This window comes from Lissotriton helveticus, chromosome 3_1, assembly GCF_964261635.1.
Source record: "Lissotriton helveticus chromosome 3_1, aLisHel1.1, whole genome shotgun sequence".
Classification (NCBI taxonomy): Eukaryota; Metazoa; Chordata; class Amphibia; order Caudata; family Salamandridae; genus Lissotriton; species Lissotriton helveticus.
Window position 1 is genome coordinate 120,399,493 of NC_136061.1, and position 20,176 is coordinate 120,419,668.

At 49.2% G+C, this 20,176-nt stretch overlaps 1 protein-coding gene across 1 annotated transcript in view; it reads left to right on the forward strand.

Moving 5' to 3' along the window:
• Positions 1-20,176, forward strand: part of NCBP3 (nuclear cap binding subunit 3) — a 309,425-nt gene that overhangs the window by 122,573 nt on the left and 166,676 nt on the right. The window contains exons 5-6 of the mRNA XM_078679347.1: positions 348-476; positions 19,811-19,914. Of these exons, the coding sequence (XP_078535473.1) occupies positions 348-476; positions 19,811-19,914 (233 nt within the window). The remainder of the gene's footprint in view (positions 1-347; positions 477-19,810; positions 19,915-20,176) is intronic.

Genomic DNA, 20,176 nt, shown 5'->3' on the forward strand with positions numbered 1-20,176 from the left:
TGATTTAGAAGTTTTTTGTTAAAAGAATGGACTTGAACATTTAACTGTTTTAACAAGGAAATTCAAAATGCTTTTGCTCAAGCAAAACTCAAAATAAAGATTCCTTCTATCGTATTTAATTTGAGACTGTACCAGGTGGCACACTGATATCTAGTATTTACAAGGTGGTGGGAGCTCCAAAACATGTCTGTATTTAAATTGTTTTGATCGGTGTAACCTTAAAAGAGCTAAAAATTGTCAAAACGATAGAATTTCAATGCGTACACATTTCTATGAACTGCTATAACATGAATTTAATGTGATTTATTTTATTGAACTAACTTGAAAATATACGTGTTATTTTGCAGGTAATGTGGTTTGGCTTGATGAGGTCACTGCGACACGTGCACTTTTAAATATGAGCTCAATGCCCACAGATAAAGAGAGGTTGAAAAATGAAGAAAATAAACAGCCTTTGTCTCCAAAACCCAAAAAAGGTAAATCTTTCCATTACTGTAAAAATGTGATTTCATCAATGGCACAAGGCGCCAAATAAACTTTCTGACCAGTAGAAAAAAAACAAATCCATCCTTGTGTTGACCATAGTATATCTGTCTGCTTACCTTAATTTACTTCATTATTTTGCCAGTTACCTTTCATTCTCCCCTTTTAGGAATCCTACTCTACCATGTACTTGGACTCTGATCTGCATTTTAACCATTGAAAAAACTGCAAATATGGATTATAAGTTCCTATTCTGTGTTTCTTCACCTGTGCTCACGCAAATGTGGTGGTAGACATGAATCCGGAGTATGTGACAATTTGTACAAAACCCACTCTTAAAAATTCTCAAGGATCCACAGCTAAGCCCTTTTAGCCAAAGCCCTGCGCAAATTGGTAATCACACTGTTATACACATACATTCCCTCTCGATCGTCGTATTAGTCATTATTTTGACGAGATGTGTTCAACCCAAAGCCTGTATGCATTGTTAACTACTTGTGTGTCCTGACTTCTTTCAAAAGCCAAGCCTCTTTTACCTTAGTCTCCCTTTCTATAGTACCTTAGCACCTCTTAAGCTACATCTTCAGAGGCTGCCTAGTCCCAACTATCTTCAGCCATAGATTGCAGGACTATCCACCTTCATGCGATTTCAAACCTTGTCCTTGCAAACACCCCCCAGCCCACCCTTAGCTAGCCCCTTAACCCCTACTCAGCCAACTACTTACCCCAACCCCCCACAGCATCTCACCTGGGCATCTAGGTAAAGGGTTGAGAGGTTAAGAGTGTCTTCCTGTGGCGCCTTCCTTGTTTGGTCCTGGTGGGTCCTATGACCTTTAATCAGCGTAATATTTTCTTGCACTCAATCATTCAATAAATCAGAACATTTGTAAAGCGCACTACTTACCCGTGAGGGTCTCAAGGCGCAGGGGGGAGGGGTGATGCTGCTACTGCTCAAAGAACCAGGTCTTGAGGAGTCTTCTGAAGGTCAGCAGGTCTTGGGTCTGGCGTAGGTGGGTGGGGAGGGTGTTCTAGGTCTTTGTGGCGTGGTGGGAGAATGATCTGCCGCCGGAGGTCGCTCTTCGGATGCAGGGGACTGTGACGAAGGCGAGGTCGGCGGAGCAAAGCTGGAGGGTGGGGGTGTAGAAGCTGAGTCGTCTGTTGAGGTACGCTGGTCTGGTGTTGTTGAGTGCCTTGAGTGCGTCGGTGAGGAGCTTGAAGGTTATACTTTTGTTGACGGGGAGCCAGTGTAGGTCTCTCAGGTGGGATGTGATGTGACTGCAGCGGGGGATGTCGAGGATCAGGCATGCAGAGGCATTCTGGATGTGCTGAAGTCGTTTCAGGAGTTTGGCTGGGGCGCCTGCATAGAGGTCGTTTCCGTAGTCCAGCTGCTGCTGACGAGGGCCTGGGTGATGGTTTCAATAGGAATCCACTTGTAGATCCTGCAGATCATGCGGAGGGTTGACCTTGGTTGAGGCCGGTCGCCCCCCACACCGTGCAGCTCCACCTGACTGCGCCCGTCCCCGCTGCTGCTGAGAGTGTCAGTGCTCAGTGTTCGTTGCCCCCCGGGCTGCTACTTGTCGCTCTTGGTATTATTGTCGCTCTTGGTATGTTTGAACTGTGCTGCTGTATAACTACTGTATCACATTTGTATTATTTCTACTGTGACTGTTTTTTTGTTTTTCACCTCTCTGCCTGCCCGTGTCCCTGTTCACACCGTCCCCCTCCCGCCCCCTGCGTCCCCACCCCCTTCTCTTCCTTTCCCTTTGCCTTCCCGCCGCTGCGTCCCCTGCATCCCTGCCCACCCGCCCATTGGCTGTTTCCCATCCTCCTCCCAGCTGATCCCCCCCCCCCTTCCCACCTCCCTACTTATGGAGGCCGCTGCGCGGCAGTGAGTGCGACCCTTGAACTTGGTTGAGGCCGGTCGCCCCCCACACTGCGCAGCTCCACTTGACTGCGCCTGTCCCCGCTGCTGCTGAAAGTGTCAGTGCTCCAGTGTTCGAGGCCTCCCTGGGCTGCTACTTGCCGCTCTTGGTATTGTTGTCGCTCTTGGTATTTTTAAACTGTGCTGCTGTGTAACTATTGTATCACATTTGTTTTATTTCCACTGTGCCTGTTTTTTGTTTCTTTTACCTCTCTGCCTGCCCATGTCCCCGCTCGCACCGTCCCCCTCTCGCCGCCGCTCCCTGCGTCCCCGCCCCTTCTCTTCCTTTCCCTTCGCCTTCCCACCGCTGTATCCCCTGCGGCCCCGCACCCCACGCCCATTGGCTGTTTTCCACCCTCCTCCTAGCTGATCCCCCCCCTACCCCCCTCCCTACTTATGGAGACCGCTGCTCGGCCGCCAGAGGCAAGCCCGTCTGCGCCTGGACCGCGCCCATGGCCAGAACTCCTGGACCCCACGAACACCACGACACCAGACTCCACTACGGCGCCAGCAGCGTCCACACCGGCTGAAAACACACCTGCTTCCAGGCCACCCCAAAACGGACCCACGGACCCTTCTCCTGCTGCACCTGCAACTTCACCTGCGACAGAACCACCAAACCTCCAAGGACAGGACCCAACCACCTCCGCTGTATACTCCTCAACACCCGCTCTGCACGCTAACACGCCATCGAGCTCTGGGATCTGCTCGACACCTCCGCCCCAGACGTGGCCTTCCTGACCGAGACCTGGTGGAATGACTCCTCGGCACCCGACATCGCCTTAGCCATCCCAAACAGCTACAAGATCACCCCAGGGATTGCACCAACGGAACCGGAGGAGGAATAGCCATCATCCACAAATCCACCCTCAAGGTCACCAACCACGCAAACGACATCCTCAACACTGCAGAACACCTGCACTTCCGGATCCACACCGACCCCAACACCACCCTCAGAGGAACACTCATCTACAGGCCCCCCGGGCTCAGTTCAGCGACTCCATCGCCGACCTCGCCAGCACCCACGCACTCTCCTCCACGGACTACATCCTCCTCAGGGACCTGAACTTCCACCTCAAGAACAACAACAACGCCAACTCCGCCACCCTGATCGAAAACCTCGCCAACCTCGGCCTCAGACAACTCATCACCGCACCCACCCACGCTGCCGGCCACACGCTGGGCTCCATCTTCTCCACAGGCACCAACGTCGCCTTCGACCACACCACCGATCTCCACTGGACCACGCTGCCTCGCTGCTGCTGGAGCAAAGTCACCGAAGACCAGCTGACACCACACTCGCCCAGAACCCACCCACCGACCCCACCAACCCAGACGCCGCAACCTCAAGACAGTGGATCGACGACTGCGCCAACACCCTCGCTCCACTCAAGAAACCCTCCAACAACCACGCCAGCAAGAGAGCCACCTGATTCCAGATCTCCAAACGCACATGCCGGAAACTTAAGAAAATATGGCTTCACGAACGCACACCGGACAACCACGCAGCCCACAAGGACGCCAGCCGCAGACACCACCACCTCATCAGATTAGCCAAGAGATCCTCCTTCAAAAACCGCTTGGATAACATCGCACACGACAGCAAATAGCTCTTCAGCATCGTAGAGGAACTCTCCAGCCCCATCGCCAACTACATCCCGCCCTCACAACTATGCGACTCACTAGCCATCTTCTTCCACCGCAAGATCGCTGACATCCACGACAGCTTCAACACCACCCGACCGCGCCAGACTTCACCTCCCCTACGAACACCACCAGCACCATTCCCCTGACCTCCTGGTCCAACGTCAATGCCGACGAGACACGCAAGTTCATGAACTCCATCCACTCAGGATTTCCGTCAGACCCTTGCTCACAGCATGTTTTCAAAAAAGCAGACGCAGCCATCGCACCCTAACTACGGAAGGTCATCAACATCTCCTTCGAAAAAGCGACATTCCCGGTAACCTGGAAGGACGCCGAAATCAACGCCCTCCTCAAGAAGCACAAAGCGGACCCCAAGGACCTCAAGAACTTCCGGCCCATCTCCCTGCTCCCGTTCCCGGCAAAGGTCATCGAGAAAATCATTAATGGACAATTGGCCCGCCACCGGGAAGACAACAACATCCTGGACCCATCTCAGTCCGGATTCAGACGAAACCACAGCACCGAGACAGCCCTCACCGCAGCCACAGACTACATCAGGCGCCAACTAGACAACGGTGATACATCAGCCCTCATCCTCCTGGACCTGTCGGTCTCCTTTGACACGGTCTGTCATCGCACTCTAAAGACACGACTCATAGAAGCCGGAATCCAAGAGAAGGCCCTTGACTAGACCACGTCCTTCCTCTCCGGCAGAACCCAGAGCGTCCGCCTCCCACCCTTCCGATCCGTAGCCACTGACATCTGCGGCATCCCCCAGGGCTCATCCCTCATTCCGACACTGTTCAACATCTACATGGCCCCCCTCGCACAAGTGGCCCGCCATCACAACCTCAACATCATCTCCTACGCCGACGACACCCAGCTCGTCCTCTCCCTCACCAAGGACCCACACACCGACAAAACCAACCTCCACGAGAGAATGAAGGCCGTCGCCGACTGGATGAGGAGTAGCCATGTAAAGCTGAACTCGGACAAGACTGAGGTACTCATCCTCGGACCCACCCCCTAAGCCTGGGACGACTCCTGGTGGCCGACCACACTGGGAACAGCACCAACACCCTCCGACCACGCACGCAACCTAGGATTTATCCTCAACTCCTCTCTCGCCGTGTCTAAACAGGTCAACGCCGTCTCCTCCTCCTGCTACAACAACCTCTGCACGCTCCGCAGGATCTACAAGTGGATCCCGACCGAAACAACAAAACAAGAAAAACGGTGACACAGGCCCTCAACAGCAGTAGACTAGAGTACGGCAACGCACTCAATGCAGGAATCCCAGCCAAACACCTACGACGACTACAACGCATCCAAAACACCTCCACCCGACTGATTGTCAACGTCCCCCGCCGCAGCCACATCGCCCTCCACCTGAGAGACCTACACTGGCTCCCCGTCGACAAGAGGATCACCTTCAAGTTCCTCACCCACGCACCTGAACAGCAGACTCAGCTTCTACACTCCCACTCGCCAGCTCCGCTCTTCCAGCCTCGCCCTCGCCGCTGTCCCCCGCATCCAACGAACGACCTCCGGTGGCAGATCTTTCTCCTACCTCGCCGTCAAGACCCGGAACTCCCTCCCTACCCACATACGGCAGACTCAAGACCTACTCGCCTTCAGAAGACTCCTCAAGACCTAGCTCTTTGAGCAGTAGCAGCCCCCTCAGCGCCTTGAAATCCTCACGGGTAAGTAGCGCGCTGTACAAGTACTCTGACTGACTGATTGATTGAAACAGGAGTAAGAGACAGGATTGACCTGCATTGTCATGGAGAGGGTGGAGTCAAGGATGACCCCTAGGTTGCGAGCGTGGTTGGTGGGTGTTGGAGCTGTTCCCAGTACAGTCGGCCAACAGGAGTCGTCCCAAGCCGAGGGGGTGAATCCGAGGATGAGGACTCCTGTCTTGTCCAAGTTCAGCTTTAGTCGGCTGTTCTTCATCCACTCGGCGACTACTTTCTTTCCTTCGTGGATGTTGGTTTTGGCAGCGTGGGGGTCCTTGGTGAGGGAGAGGATCAGCTGGGTGTCATCAGTGTAAGAGATGATGTTGAGGTCGTGCATTCGGGTGACGTGGGCGAGCGATGCCATGTAGATGTTAAACCACGTTGGGCGGCGATGAGGGCAGTTTCGGTGCTGTGGTTGCTGCGGAATTCGGACAGGGACAGGTCCAGGATGCTGTTCTCCTCGAGGTAGAGGGTCAGTTGTTTGTTGACGGTCTTCTTGATGACTTTCCCCAGGAACGGGAGCAGGGAGATGGGCTGTAAGTTCTTGAGGTCCTTGGGGTCGGCCTTGGGTTTCTTGAGTAAGGCGTTGATCTCGGCGTGCTACAAGCTCTCAGGAAGGTTGCAGTCTCGAAGGAGATGTTGATGGCTTCCCAGAGATGGGGTGCGATGGTTGTGCTGGCTTTGTTGAAGATGTGGTGTGGGCAAGGGTCTGACTGAGATCCGGAGTGGATGGTGTTCATGATTTTGATGGTGTCGTCATCCTTTATGTTGGTCCAGGAGAGCAGGTGGTTCGTGCGGATGGTGGGCGGGGGGTGGAGGTCTCAATGGTTGTCAAGGCGGTCGTGGCGTTGAAGCTGTTGTGGATGTCTGCGATCTTGCGATGGAAGAAGGTGGCAAGTGCGTTGCACAGGTCTTGCGAGGGTGGGATGTCGTTGGTGTTGGAGCTGGGGTTGGATATTTCCTTCACGATGTTGTAGAGCTCTTTGCTTTTGTGCGCATTGTTGTCAGGCGGTCTTTGAAGGAGGCCCTTTTGCAGATCTGAAGAGGTGATGGTGTCTGAGGTTGGCGATTTTGTGGGCTGCATAGCTGTCTGGTGTTCGTTCACTGTGCCATTTCTTCTCTAGTTTTCGGCAGGTTTGCTTGGAGGCCTGGAGGTCTTCAGTGAACCAGCTGGCTTTCTTGCTGGTGTGGCCATTGGAGGGTTTCTTGAGCGCGCGAGGGTGTTGGCACAGTCGTCGATCCACTGTCTGAGGTTGCAGGTGGCGTTGTTGGGGTCGGTGGGGTCGGCGGGTGGGCTCCGGACAAGGGTGGTGGTTAGCTGGTATTCGGTGACTTTGCTCCAGCAGCGCTGAGGGGTCTGTTGGGTGCGGTGGTGCGTGGTGGGTTTCCGGAAGGTGAAGTGGATGCAGCGGTGATCGGTCCAGTGGAGTTCGGTGGTGTTGTTGAAGGAGACATGGGAGCTTGCGGAGAAGATGGGGTTGAGTGTGTTGCTGGCGGAGTGGGTGGGTGTTGTGACGAGTTGTCGGAGTCCGAGGTTGGCGAGGTTGGCAACCAGGGTGGTGGCCTTGGTGTCGTTGTTGTTCTCGAAGTGGAAGTTCAGGTCCCCGAGGAGGATGTAGTCAGTGGAGGCGAGGTCGTGTGTGCTGATGAAGTCGGCGATGGAGTCGCTGAACTGTGACCAGCGTCCGGGGGGGCTGTAGACGAGGGTTCCTCTGAGGGTGGTGTTGGGATCGGTGTGGATCTGGAAGTGCAGGTGTTCGGTGGTGCTGAGGGTGTCTGTGTTGGTCTAGACTCTGATAGTGTTCCTGTGGACGATGGCGATACCTCCCAATACTCTGTTGGTGCGGCCCCTGCGGGAGATCTTGTAGCCGTCCGGGATGGCTATGGCGATGTCGGTTGCCGAGAAGGGGTTCAGCCCGGTCTCCATCAGGAAGGCAACGTCTGGGGAGGTTGAGTCAAGTAGGTCCCAGAGTTCAACGGCGTGTTTGCCGGCGGAGCGGGTGTTGAGAATGATGCATCTGAGGTGGTTGGGTTCTTTACTGGTGGTTGTGTTGGTGGGTCGGATGATGGCGAAGCTGCAGTCCCGGCAGGAGAAGGGGCCTTGGGTGCGCTTCAGGGCAGCCAGTCAGCAGGTGCGTGATCGTCCGGCGTTGAGTGCGTGGAGGGTGCTGGAGTCGTAGCAGAGGGGGGCGACGTGGCGTTTGTGGGGGCCAGGGGTTCTGGCGCGGATGGGCCTGCCTTAGGTGTGCAGCCGCCATAAGAAGGGGAGGTGGGAGAGAGGAGGCAGCTGGGAGGAGGGAGCGGACTTAATATCCTGACACCTACCTGTGGCCATCAACGACAAAGACTTTCACTACTCTATCAGCCTTTCTCTAACGTAAAATTGTCCCCTAGTTTTGGCTTTTGGGTTGAACTCCTGTCGCCCAGTTCAATCCCAAATAACTTTATTTAGTGGTGGGATTAAAAAGCACTTGCTTCCACAGAATCTTAAATTGACAGATTTAAATTAAAGCTTCCCCTACCAGCTAAACTTTGTGTATTGAGTCTCCACTGCACCTAAGTAGATCCGATAGATTCTGAAAGTTGCCTGTTGGTTGGGGGAAGCTGATTCCCCCATAACTTCTCAAGTTACCTGGTATATTTTTAGAATATGCATCTTCCATTGGGTTGGCCCTCAGACGCTTTTTTTTGGGTGTGGCATAGGCAGGGGGGGGGGTCCATGGATTCTTATAATAAATTGTGTTGCTTAGGGGAGCTGTATCTCTCAAAAGATTCTTCTTTGCGTGGTGTTTTGGAATCAGTGACTATCAAAGACCTCAGTCTACGTTGCTCCAAGATGGAGCACCTGAACTCTTAATTACCCAGTTTGTTGCACCTGCACCACTTTTAAATTGATTGAACTAATATATTTATAATTAACCCTATTTCTCATAGTGTCTTGAGTAACTTATTAGTTTTGACTACCTCTGTCCTCCAGGATGTTGTGCCTATGCATTTCCTATGTGGACCCCATAGTTTCCTCTATTACCTCTATGGTTTTGGAAGTTGCATCTCCCATAGACTTTTAAGTTACCTTGTTTTTTTGGGGAGCTGCCCTTCTAGTGTGTTGGACATTTGCCTTCCCTAGTTGCACCTCATAGTCTCCGCACACCAGTACTTAATTTGTTAAAAACATAGTGCCGGGGCTCTCAACAGGAGGACACTAGAGCTTGCAACATCTGTTGCCCCTGGCAGCACGGTCAATGACAGCACCAACAGACTACTAATCATCACACTCTTAAAAGTGTAACCATTCATACTATTACAGGCCCCCAAAGCTATAAGAATGGCTTTCGAGGCAAATACTAATAATTGGAAATTGAAATGGAAATAATAAACAGAAGTTATTGTGCTCGTACCTAAATTGGCAGACCCCACTACCATGTGGCAGACAGTCATAAGCCCCGGTGCTGGCAATTAAGTGCCGGTGCTGAGCACAGGAAAGCACCAGCACAAATTAAGCACTTCCACACACTGATATCTTTACAGCCTTTTACTATGTTTTCCCTTCTCCAGCTTTGGTCACCATATTAATCATCTTGCCACCTAATACCTCTATTCTTGCTTTCCATACTAAGCAAACCCTCTCAGCTTTCTGTCCTGTCCCCTAACATTTATGAGGACTCTGCTCCACCTCTTGGAGTCTGACAGTTGCCTTTATATCCTTACCAAAACCCCCTTATAAACCACCACCAAGTCCGCTGTTCTGCTTCCTAATCAGCGCACAATCAATTCACAAAAATACAAACTTATAAGAACTGATCTCAGGTTACTTTGTCACATCATTGCAGTTATCTTGTCTGCGTTATATCCTATGGTGTTATATCAGTTTCTAAATCAAGCCCATAGTTGGGAGATAAGTCGGACTTTATTCTTCTCTGGTCAATCTTTCTTGTACTTCTTTTCCAACAATTTCAGTGATTGAGTATTTCTTAAAAGCTCTTTCTCAGGAAAATCAATTTGTCTAGAGAACACACTTCTTGCAGAGTTGTTGGGATAGACAAGCTGAGTTCCATCACTGACAGAGCCAGTCCTCTGCGATCAGAGGATGTTTTGCACTGTGTAGTTTCATCTTCGTCTTGATATACAGAGAAATTGGTGGAAAATTGGAAAAATGCATAAACTTCACCCTGACTGACATCAGCAGGACATTACCTCTGAACTTTGGATGCAATCCTCTGCTTTGGTGGGGATAGGCTAGCGTTATTTTCAAACATTGCAAGTGACTTTCTGACTAACTCTAGTCCTTTGACTCAACCACCTCAAGTGTCACTTGTACTAAAGTGAAATACTCTTTATTCTGAGTCTGAGGGAATCCGAATTGGATTCTGGTTTACATGCATTTTGCTGTTAAACTTGCTTATGATCAGAACACGCTGATCACCGATGACTGCAGAGATAATTTTTTTTACCTTGGAAGCAATTTTTTCTTAGGATTTTTCCTCTGTGTGTTAACTTTTTGAGCAATAATTTTATCAGCAAGGTGTAACCTCTTCTGTACACCTAAAACACTCCCAGAGTGCACCATTTCCTTAATACATTTACTAAGGTGCAGCTTTCTACAGCTGCATGTTTTTTCTTTGAACTATTCCATTTAACTCAAATCCTCCATTCTTGCTTCTTGTGTAAACCTTCTCAGGATATCATTTTCATGACAAGCCGGATAATCGATGTGACATTGTTTACATTTCTAGCAGTAATTGAGCTGGATGAGCCAAATCTACCACTGTTGCAAGGATCTGCTCATCAATATTGTACTCTAGGGCTTTCTAATAAATAGACTCGAAATCTACCCACTCGGCCGGTTATTTTTTGTAACGTATTTTAACTTGTGACCCAACAATTTCCTTTGGGATCCCCGCTTAATAGCTTGTACCAGCCATTCTGAATCCTTCATCTATTAAAATTCGTGCATGTACATATTTTTTCTTAAGCATTTCTCTTGTGAAACTTCCACACATGGAACAGGTTTGATAACATGAAATTTGAGGTGTACACTTTTGCACCATTGTTGAATCTCCACCATCTTCTAACCAAGAAAATGTTCTCCCTATGTTAAGAATAGCAGAATTCAGATTTAACCTATATGAAATTAGAAATTCCTTGAATGCAAGTGGCAGTTAACCATGGATTAGTTTGTTAAACTGATGTGCTTTCCCCAACATAAAGCTTTTCCATCATAAATAGTAGGAATCATCATCTCGTACATGATGACCTAAAATACTAGAGATTCTAAAAATCGTAAATATTCTCAAATACCTTTTTACTTAGATGAGATGGTGCAGTAATGCTTATTTCAGGAAATGAAAAACCTCCAGTGTCCTATCATGGGTCCTTTATCCGCTTTGTTGAGATGGGGGTTTGCTTCTCTGATCTGCTGTTTTTAAATATCAAAGAAAATATCTAAATGGATAATTAAATGTTAGTCTTAATTTAGGGCCCCATACAAAGTATTTTCCCTGAATTCATAAGCATCCTACCTCTTTCAGGTGAAACCAGGCACAAACCATCTTCTGCAGTCAGTCATGAGAAAATGAACTGGTTAACTGAACCTTGATAGCTTGATTTGCCAGTGCAGCTGGAATTGTTTAAAGAAGCATTGTCAGATATCTTCATTGCGATAATACTATTACCTGCAACATCATCTTGGACGGAAAGGATTTAAATGCATTTTTTTTTATTTCTTAGCCAATTATAATTAATAGTGTGTATTTATCAATTACAATTGCTGCCAACCATACAGCTATTTTCTATCAAACATGATCTGTAATCCTTCACAGGGGCATAGTCAACTGATTATGAATTAAAAGAAAGCAATAAAAACTAATGTTACAAGTAGATGAAATTTTTGTTAATGTTCAGAAAGTGCAAAAAACGTTGTACTGAGTGGGTTCTTCATTGTATCAATTCGCAGAATACTAAAACTCCTGACACAGGCACTGACACAGTTAAATTTCACTCGCGGTGATATTCTTTTACCGTTTTTTCCAAAGAACATTCTGTGATTTAAGTCACGCGTTAGCCACCGTTTCCTTTCGCTGTTTGATTCCCATTTCACAACCCCTCACCTTTTTTTCTCTTAACCGAGTTATGGGCACAATTTTCACTTCTCCCTTTTTTTAATTCTGCACGACGCTTTACACTCACGATATCCACTTACATTATTCCTATTTCCTTTTCTTGACAGAATATTTATCCCTAGGAAGAAGGCAATGATGCCGAAATGCATTGGGATTTATATGGGTGCATTTTTGAATATTGAAAGACTCATTTGAAGCATGATGTTCGAGGCATGTGGGCTGCTAAATTCATATCTTAGCATTAGATCGCCGCCTAGTGTTGGGTCCGGATGATCGCACATTGTTGTCCTGGAAGAGTCTTCGAAGTATCCTGAGATGGGTGGCTCCTCCCCTGGACTACAGTGCGCATGGGCATCGGCTCCATCCCCAGATTGTTTTTTTCCGCCATTGGGTTCGGATGTGGTCTCGACGTCTTTCTGTCGAAACCGAGAAAAAACTTACTTTTAGCGGCCAAAAGGCCTCGATTTTTTGCGTCGGTATTGTTTGCGCACGGTCTCGAGTCTTCCGTCTCTTGGAGCCGGAATAAGCGGAGTTTTCTTTCGCTTTCTGGACTTTGAGGCCTTCTCATCGCAACACGACTGCAAAACTTTTCGGACATGGAGCGGAGCCCGTTTAAGTACTGCCCGCTTTGTGGGTCCAAGCACCCACACATCGATCTACACCCCGTCTGTAACAAATGCCTTTCGCCTGACCACGACGACGGCAAGTGCAAGGCATGTGCACAGTTCCGCTCAAAGAAGACTCTCAAGCTTCGGCGCGCGGTGCGCATGGAAGCTAGACAAGCGGCCCCGGATCCGGAGAACATCTTCGGAGACCAGGAAGAAGAGGACCAGGGTCATCATCTTCAAATCTCCCCACCCGAGACGGAGGTCGAGGCAGATCCGGGAGACGACTACGGAGTCGTGGGTCAAGGCCTTGAATACGTCGACGAGGTAGGGGACGACGATCATATTTATGGGGCCGCGGCAGATAGCTCGGGGGACGAGCTCTGCCCCGAAGGTTACGAGGATACCGACCGGGTCGCGGGATCGCCTGTTGGCCTTACCCAAGACCCGTTGCCGCAAGCCACGGCCCCGCCTTCTGGCCCGGCCACGGACTTACTTGCCGAGCAGACTGTTTCGAAACCGAAACCAAAACCATCGGGATCGACAACACCTAAGATGGCCGACCCGAAAACGAAACCGAAACTTAAGGACTCGAGTGTCCCTAAGATGGCTGCCGTACCGGCAGAAACGACTGTGCCCGCTACTCCATCGACTCCGTCGACCTCCGGTCCGCAGAAGTCGAAAAAGTCCGTCGATTCCGCCGCTGCAAAATCGAAATCGACGCCAGAGGAAGGGTCCTCTAAGAAAGATGGTCGGCACGGATCGACAGCTGCGCCGCCGTCCAAGCACGCCAAAGCCAGCTCCAAGGAGGCTACGCAAGCGCACGGATCGAAGACTGGCACGTCGACGCCCCGGTCCCAGGAATCGGGGTCGGTGACGACGGGATCCGCGCACAAGGCCCACAAAGACGTCGGATCCGAGGGAAAGATCAGAGCATCCTCGACGGCGCCAAAACAAACTGTGAGTGAGACATCCCTCATCGCCGAATCACTAAAGCGAATCAGGGAGAAGGCCTCTGCTCCGTCGGCTCCGATACCATCGCCGCAGCCGCAAAAGGACAATCCAGCAAAACCTTCTGGGAAACTTCTCTTTATTTTGCCGCCGAAGGAGGCGCCGAAGGCCTTTTCCACCAAATCGGCACCGAAACAGGTGATTTCTTCACCGGCTGGCCCTCTTCCACGTTGGGTACTCGACTCTGAGGAAGATTCAGAGCGTTTCATCGACGCTGACACAGGAAAACTGACCCTCTATAAGAGGAAAATCACTTCGGAGTCAGTGGACTCATATGTCATCCCACTGAAGAAGAAGAAGGTGCCCCTTGATGCTTCAGGCCTCATGGAACCTATCCAGCCTCCTCCGAGACGGAGCCCTACTCCCTCACCAGAACACTCTGCGGGTGAGGGGTATGATGAGGACGAGCAATACAATTTCCCTATCAATTAACCTGATGCACAACAGGATTCATATGATGACACTGGTGACCAAAGCGCCCAAAGTGTGGGGCAGGACCCGCAGCTCTTTAATGCACGTGCATCCCCAACTGAGGATTCAGCAGGTTTTCATGCACTACTCGAAAGGGCCGCAGCCAATCATGATGTGGACATGCATGCGGACCCGGTTGAGGAAGACTTCCTTTTCGACACATTTTCAGTCTCTGAAAGGACAGTAAAGACTCTGCCTATGCTTAAAGGAGTCCTCAAGCATGCTGGGGACATATTTAAGGAACCTACAAGAGCAAGAGTGGTCAATCCACGTATTGAAAAAAAGTACAGACCTGCACCTGCAGACCCCGCATACATTCGGGGACAGTTGCCACTGGACTCTCTTGTGGTCGCCAATGCCAGGAAACGTGCCAACTCCCAAACCACGGGTGAAGCTCCTCCCCCGGATAAGGAGTCTAAAGTGCTAGAGGCAGGGGGCAAAAGAGTAGCTGCTCAGGCATCAAACTTTTGGCGCATTGCCAATACACAGGCACTCTTAGCGCGTTACGATAGGGCGCACTACGACACCCTAGAACAGATTATACAACACCTGCCTCCACAGTTCCAAGAAGGCACTAAACTGCTTATTGAGGAAGGGAAGCTAATCTCAAACGCAGCTATCAAGTGTGCCCTTGACGCAGCAGACACAGCTGCTAGAGCTATCAACACTAGCGTTATGCTGAGACGACAGGCGTGGCTACGCATCTCAGGGTTTAAACAGGATATTCAGACAACCATTCTTAATCAGCCAGTCAATCCTGATAGTCTGTTTGGTCCAGATGTTGACACCACCCTAGAGAAAATAAAAAAGGACACAGAGACTGCTAAGTCCATGGGGGCCCTACAGTCACAACAGTTTCGTGGCAGCAATTTTCGTCGCTCAGGTGCACGTGGAGTCACCAGAGGACAAATGGGTCAACAATCTCAGTTCTCAAAAGGTGGAGCACAATCCTCGTTCACGAAACAGAACAAGGGAGGTTACAGAAACAACAGCAACAGAGGTCGCGGCAGAGGAAACAACAGCTCCCGCTCCTCTACCCCAAGCAAACAGTGACTCTCTGTCACTGCCCCCCGACCACTTAACACCCGTCGGGGGGAGACTGCAGCAGTTCCTGCCCGTCTGGAAAAACATCACCACAGACAGGTGGGTGCGACAACTAATCCAGTATGGTTATTGCCTAGAGTTGAAATCCACTCCACCCAACATCCCGCCAAGGCAAAGACCTATGTCCGCAGAGCACTTGCTCTTATTGCAGCAGGAGGTAGTGGTGATGCTGCAAAAAGGCGCAATCGAGCTCGTGCCGGTGGGAGAAGAAGGTACAGGGGTGTATTCCCTGTACTTCCTTATTCCGAAGAAGGACGGATCTCTCAGACCCATTCTAGATCTACGTCCCCTCAACATGTACATACTATCAGAACATTTCCACATGCTCACTCTCCAACAGATTCTTCCCTTGCTGAACCAAGGGGACTTCTTAGCAACCTTAGATCTCAAGGATGCTTATTTCCACATTCCACTACACCCGTCCCACAGGAAATACCTCAGGTTCACTATTCAAGGCAAGCATTACCAGTTCAAGGTGCTACCCTTCGGAGTCACCACAGCCCCAAGGGTGTTTACCAAGTGTCTGGCGACAGTAGCAGCGCACCTCAGGAGGCAGAACATCCATGTCTACCCCTACCTAGACGACTGGCTCGTGCAAGCCAAGTCGGAGCAACAGTGCGCCGCGGACATGTCGGCTACAATTCACCTTCTTCACAATCTGGGTTTCTCGCTGAACTACCCAAAGTCGCATCTACAACCAGCACATGTCCAGCAGTTCCTAGGTGCGACGATCAACACCCTGACGGCCATGGCTCAGCCAAACCAAGTCAGGATAGACAGCATGCAGTCTCTAATCCAAAAGTTCAGACCACAACACTCGCTTCCAGCGAGAGTGTTCATGCAGTTGATAGGCATGATGGCCTCCTGCATCTTCATAGTCCCTCACGCACGGTTACATATGCGCCCGCTCCAGGAGTGCTTAGCGAATCAGTGGACACAGGCTCAAGGGCAATTGACAGACCTAGTGTTGGTTACCAGTCGGGCATACGACTCTCTGCATTGGTGGACTCCACACAACCTTTGCAAGGGCCGACTGTTCCAAGAGCCTGTGCCGCAGATTACCCTGACAACGGACGCATCTCTCCAGGGATGGGGAGCTCATCTGCTCAATTACACAGTGCAGGGACTATGGACGACGCAGCAACAAAAGATGCACATCAACTATCTGGAACTGATGGCAATCTTCATGGCGATCAAGTCCTTCATTGTACATCTGTGCAACAAGGTACTGTTAGTCCGGACGGACAACATGACCGCGATGTACTACATTCAAAAGCAGGGAGGCACCCACTCGCCACAGCTGTCTCATCTGGCTCAGAGCATGTGGAAGTGGGCCATTCAGAGGAACATTTTCCTCATGGCAGAACACCTCCCAGGGAAGGACAACCAGATGGCGGATCTGCTCAGCAGGTACAGCCATCAAATGCACGAGTGGGAGATACACCCATCTGTCCTCCACCCGTACTTCCAGCAGTGGGGTCATCCGGAGATAGACCTGTTTGCCACAAAAGAAAACGCAAAATGCCAACACTTTGCCGCCAGGTTCCCTCACCCACAGTCGCAGGGGAATGCGATATGGATGAACTGGTCAGGCAAATTTGCGTACGCTTTTCCGCCAGCCCCTCTGATACCGCTGGTCGCAAGAAAGCTAAGGCAGCACGCGATGACTCTCATCCTAGTTGCTCCAACGTGGGCGCGCCAAACATGGTACACCACGTTCCTCGAACTATCAGTGGTGCCGCATCAAAGACTGCGCCTCACGCCCAGTCTTTTAACGCAGAACCATGGAGAAATTCAGCATCCAGATCCGCAACAGCTCAACCTGGCGATCTGGCTCCTGAAGTCCTAGAGTTTGGATACCTTAACCTACCTCCAGAATGCATGGACATCATCAAGGAGGCAAGGAAGCCAACTACCAGAGCATGCTATGCTGCGAAATGGAAGCGTTTTGTCATTTACTGTACTGCCAATGACATCAACCCGCTAGATGCATCTATCCCTGACATCATTTGCTATCTGTTGCATCTTTACAAGTGCAATCTAGCGTACACTTCCATTCGGATACATCTATCCGCCATAGCGGCTTACCTTCAGAACAGGCAGCACCTCTCTGTCTTCAGAGTGCCTGCCATTAAAGCCTTTCTTGAAGGCCTGAAACGAGTCATTCCCCCAAGAACACCACCAGCTCCGGTGTGGAACCTCAATGTGGTCCTCACTAGACTGATGGGACCACCTTTTGAGCCACTGCACTCGTGTGAACTCCAGTTCCTAACGTGGAAAGTGGCTTTCCTAATAGCTATTACGTCGCTGAGGCGTGTTAGTGAGCTACAAGCGCTCACAATCCAAGAGCCATTCATTCAGATTCATCCAAATAGGGTAGTGCTACGCACTAACCCCAAATTCCTTCCGAAGGTGGTGTCACAGTTTCATCTCAACCAAACTATTGACTTGCCAGCATTCTTTCAAAACCCACAAACGGTGGCAGAAAGAATGCTCCATACCTTAGATGTACGGAGGGCGTTGATGTACTACATAGACAGGACACAACCCTTTAGAAAGACAAAACAACTCTTTGTTGCCTTCGCACCACAACACAAAGGCAACCCTATTTCCAAAGCAGGAATAGCCAGGTGGATTGTTAAGTGCATCCAGATATGTTATCAAAAGGCCAAGCGCACTTTAACGATTCCCCCAAGGGCGCACTCCACACGCAAATTGGGGGCATCCATGGCTTTCCTAGGGAACATTCCTTTAGAGGATATTTGCAGAGCAGCCACGTGGGTTACACCACATACCTTTACAAAACACTACTGTGTTGATGTACATTCCAAGCAGCAAGCTGCTGTAGGACAGGCTGTTCTCAAAACACTTTTTCAGGTTTCTGCAGCTGGCACAGGCAACCGCCGCTGATGGAGGGACTGCTATGTATTCTATGCTAAGATATGAATTTAGCAGCCCACATGCCTCGAACTGAATATGCTACTTACCAGTATGCATCTGTTCTTGGCATGTAGGGCTGCTAACATTCATATCGCCCGCCCTCCTCCCCGGTGCCTGTCGCAGCTGCAGATATACTATTGTATTTATTCATTAGCATGGACATCCTTTACACTTTTCACTCCATCTTCTGCCACAATGGCGAAAAACAATCTGGGGATGGAGCCGATGCCCATGCGCACTGTAGTCCAGGGGAGGAGCCACCCATCTCAGGATACTTCGAAGACTCTTCCAGGACAACAATGTGCGATCATCCGGACCCAACACTAGGCGGCGATCTAATGCTAAGATATGAATGTTAGCAGCCCTACATGCCAAGAACAGATGCATACTGGTAAGTAGCATATTCATTTCTTGTGAATATAACAAGGAGAATATAAGAAGAATACAAAAATAAACACTGATAAAATATACGATATATATCGTGGATTTTGTTGAAACCTTTATTTAAGGACCAGCGAGGAGCACGGGGGACACTTTTCACTGTATGAATAGTGGTACCACAAGTATTTCCCACGCCCCCTATCGGAGGGTGATACCCCGGAGCACCTCACAAAAATCGAAATCAAGGCAGCACGGCTGTGCGTCTAACTTCTCCCAATTGATAAATAAAATGGCAACATTTGTAAGTATATTAACTAGCCATTACAAATGTAGTAACTCATCCAATAGCACCTCTGCTACAATAATCCGACATTACAGCAGACCCAGTAATGTCCATTTTGTTCTTGAGTAAATGGCCGCAGCTTCTCCCTTTTCAAGTTTGGCAAGTTGAAAGGATTTAAGAAAGTATTGGTTTGTACTCTGAAAAATGGTGACATTTGTGGTTTTACCTAATTCTGTTCAACAATAAAATATTGTGCGCCTTAAAATAGAGAGGTTTTCTCTATTTTTCAGCATTTCCCAGGTACACCAGAAAGGTGTTTTAACTTTAGTAAAACCAGAATCAACTACATAGGCAGGTTGGAGACACAAGTAACACAAAATAATGACTGAGCCCACTGGTTTAGTATGGCTTCAACCCAGATCTTTTGACTGGGTGTGAGTGTTTGATTGATTCAGATGCTCCGTCCATCACCACCCCCTTTTGTACCGCTTAGTATGGCTTCATGCTCGTATCATTGGAGTTACTGTGTTTCAACGCGCCAGCCTGGTTTCCTTCACTTTGTGAGGTATTTCACTTCTTTACATTACATACTACACTTATACAATAAATGTCTAGAAGGTAGCTACAGGACAAATAAATGTTCAAGAGGTGCTTTATTGTATTAAACTCCCAAATTAGTATTTGCCCATATATATCAAACACTAAATTAAGTAAAACTTTGAACTTTCATTTGGAATTAATTCATTTGTTTATGGAATTTGTATTTAATTGAGTCTTTTGGTAGACATGTAGCAAGATACACAGGTTTGCAAACATTCTGACTTGTTCAGTGCTACTTCAGGGGTCTCAGCTTTCTCGATTTCAGCAGAGTAGTTTATCCAGCCTAGGGATTTTTTTGCATTCTGATAATTTAGTCCTTAATTTATAATGGGATAAACAAGACTGCAAATAACATAACCCAAAGAATAAACCTGCACTGGTAGAGCTGCTCATGCATGGTATTGGCAAGCGCCACTACTTGTCTTCGTTTGTGCTATGATTGTATTGATCCATGATTCCTTTAGCGATGAGCATAACTCTTAAAAAAAATGTGTCCCACGTTTTTGTAGATAAAGAAGCAGAAAGTTCAGAAGATGAGGCCGAGGAAGGAGAAGTAGAAGACGATAACCTGAGTGAACCGGAAGCTGATGCTGAAAAAAAGCCTGAAACAACGGTATGAACTACTGTGTGTGTGTGTATTTTCCAAATTACGAACACAATTGTCCTAGTTTATGATGATCTTATTAATCGCTTCATAGTATGTTTCTGCTGTTCTGCTCTGTTAGTAAGAGGTCTTACAATGACCCAGGTTTTTGGTACTGATTTTACCAACCTCAAAATAATTTAATACTGAATTATCCTTGTTGTGATTCAACCTCGTGAATGGCAGATCCCGCGATATCTTTGTGGCGAGCGTCACCCTGCCGGCATGGGTC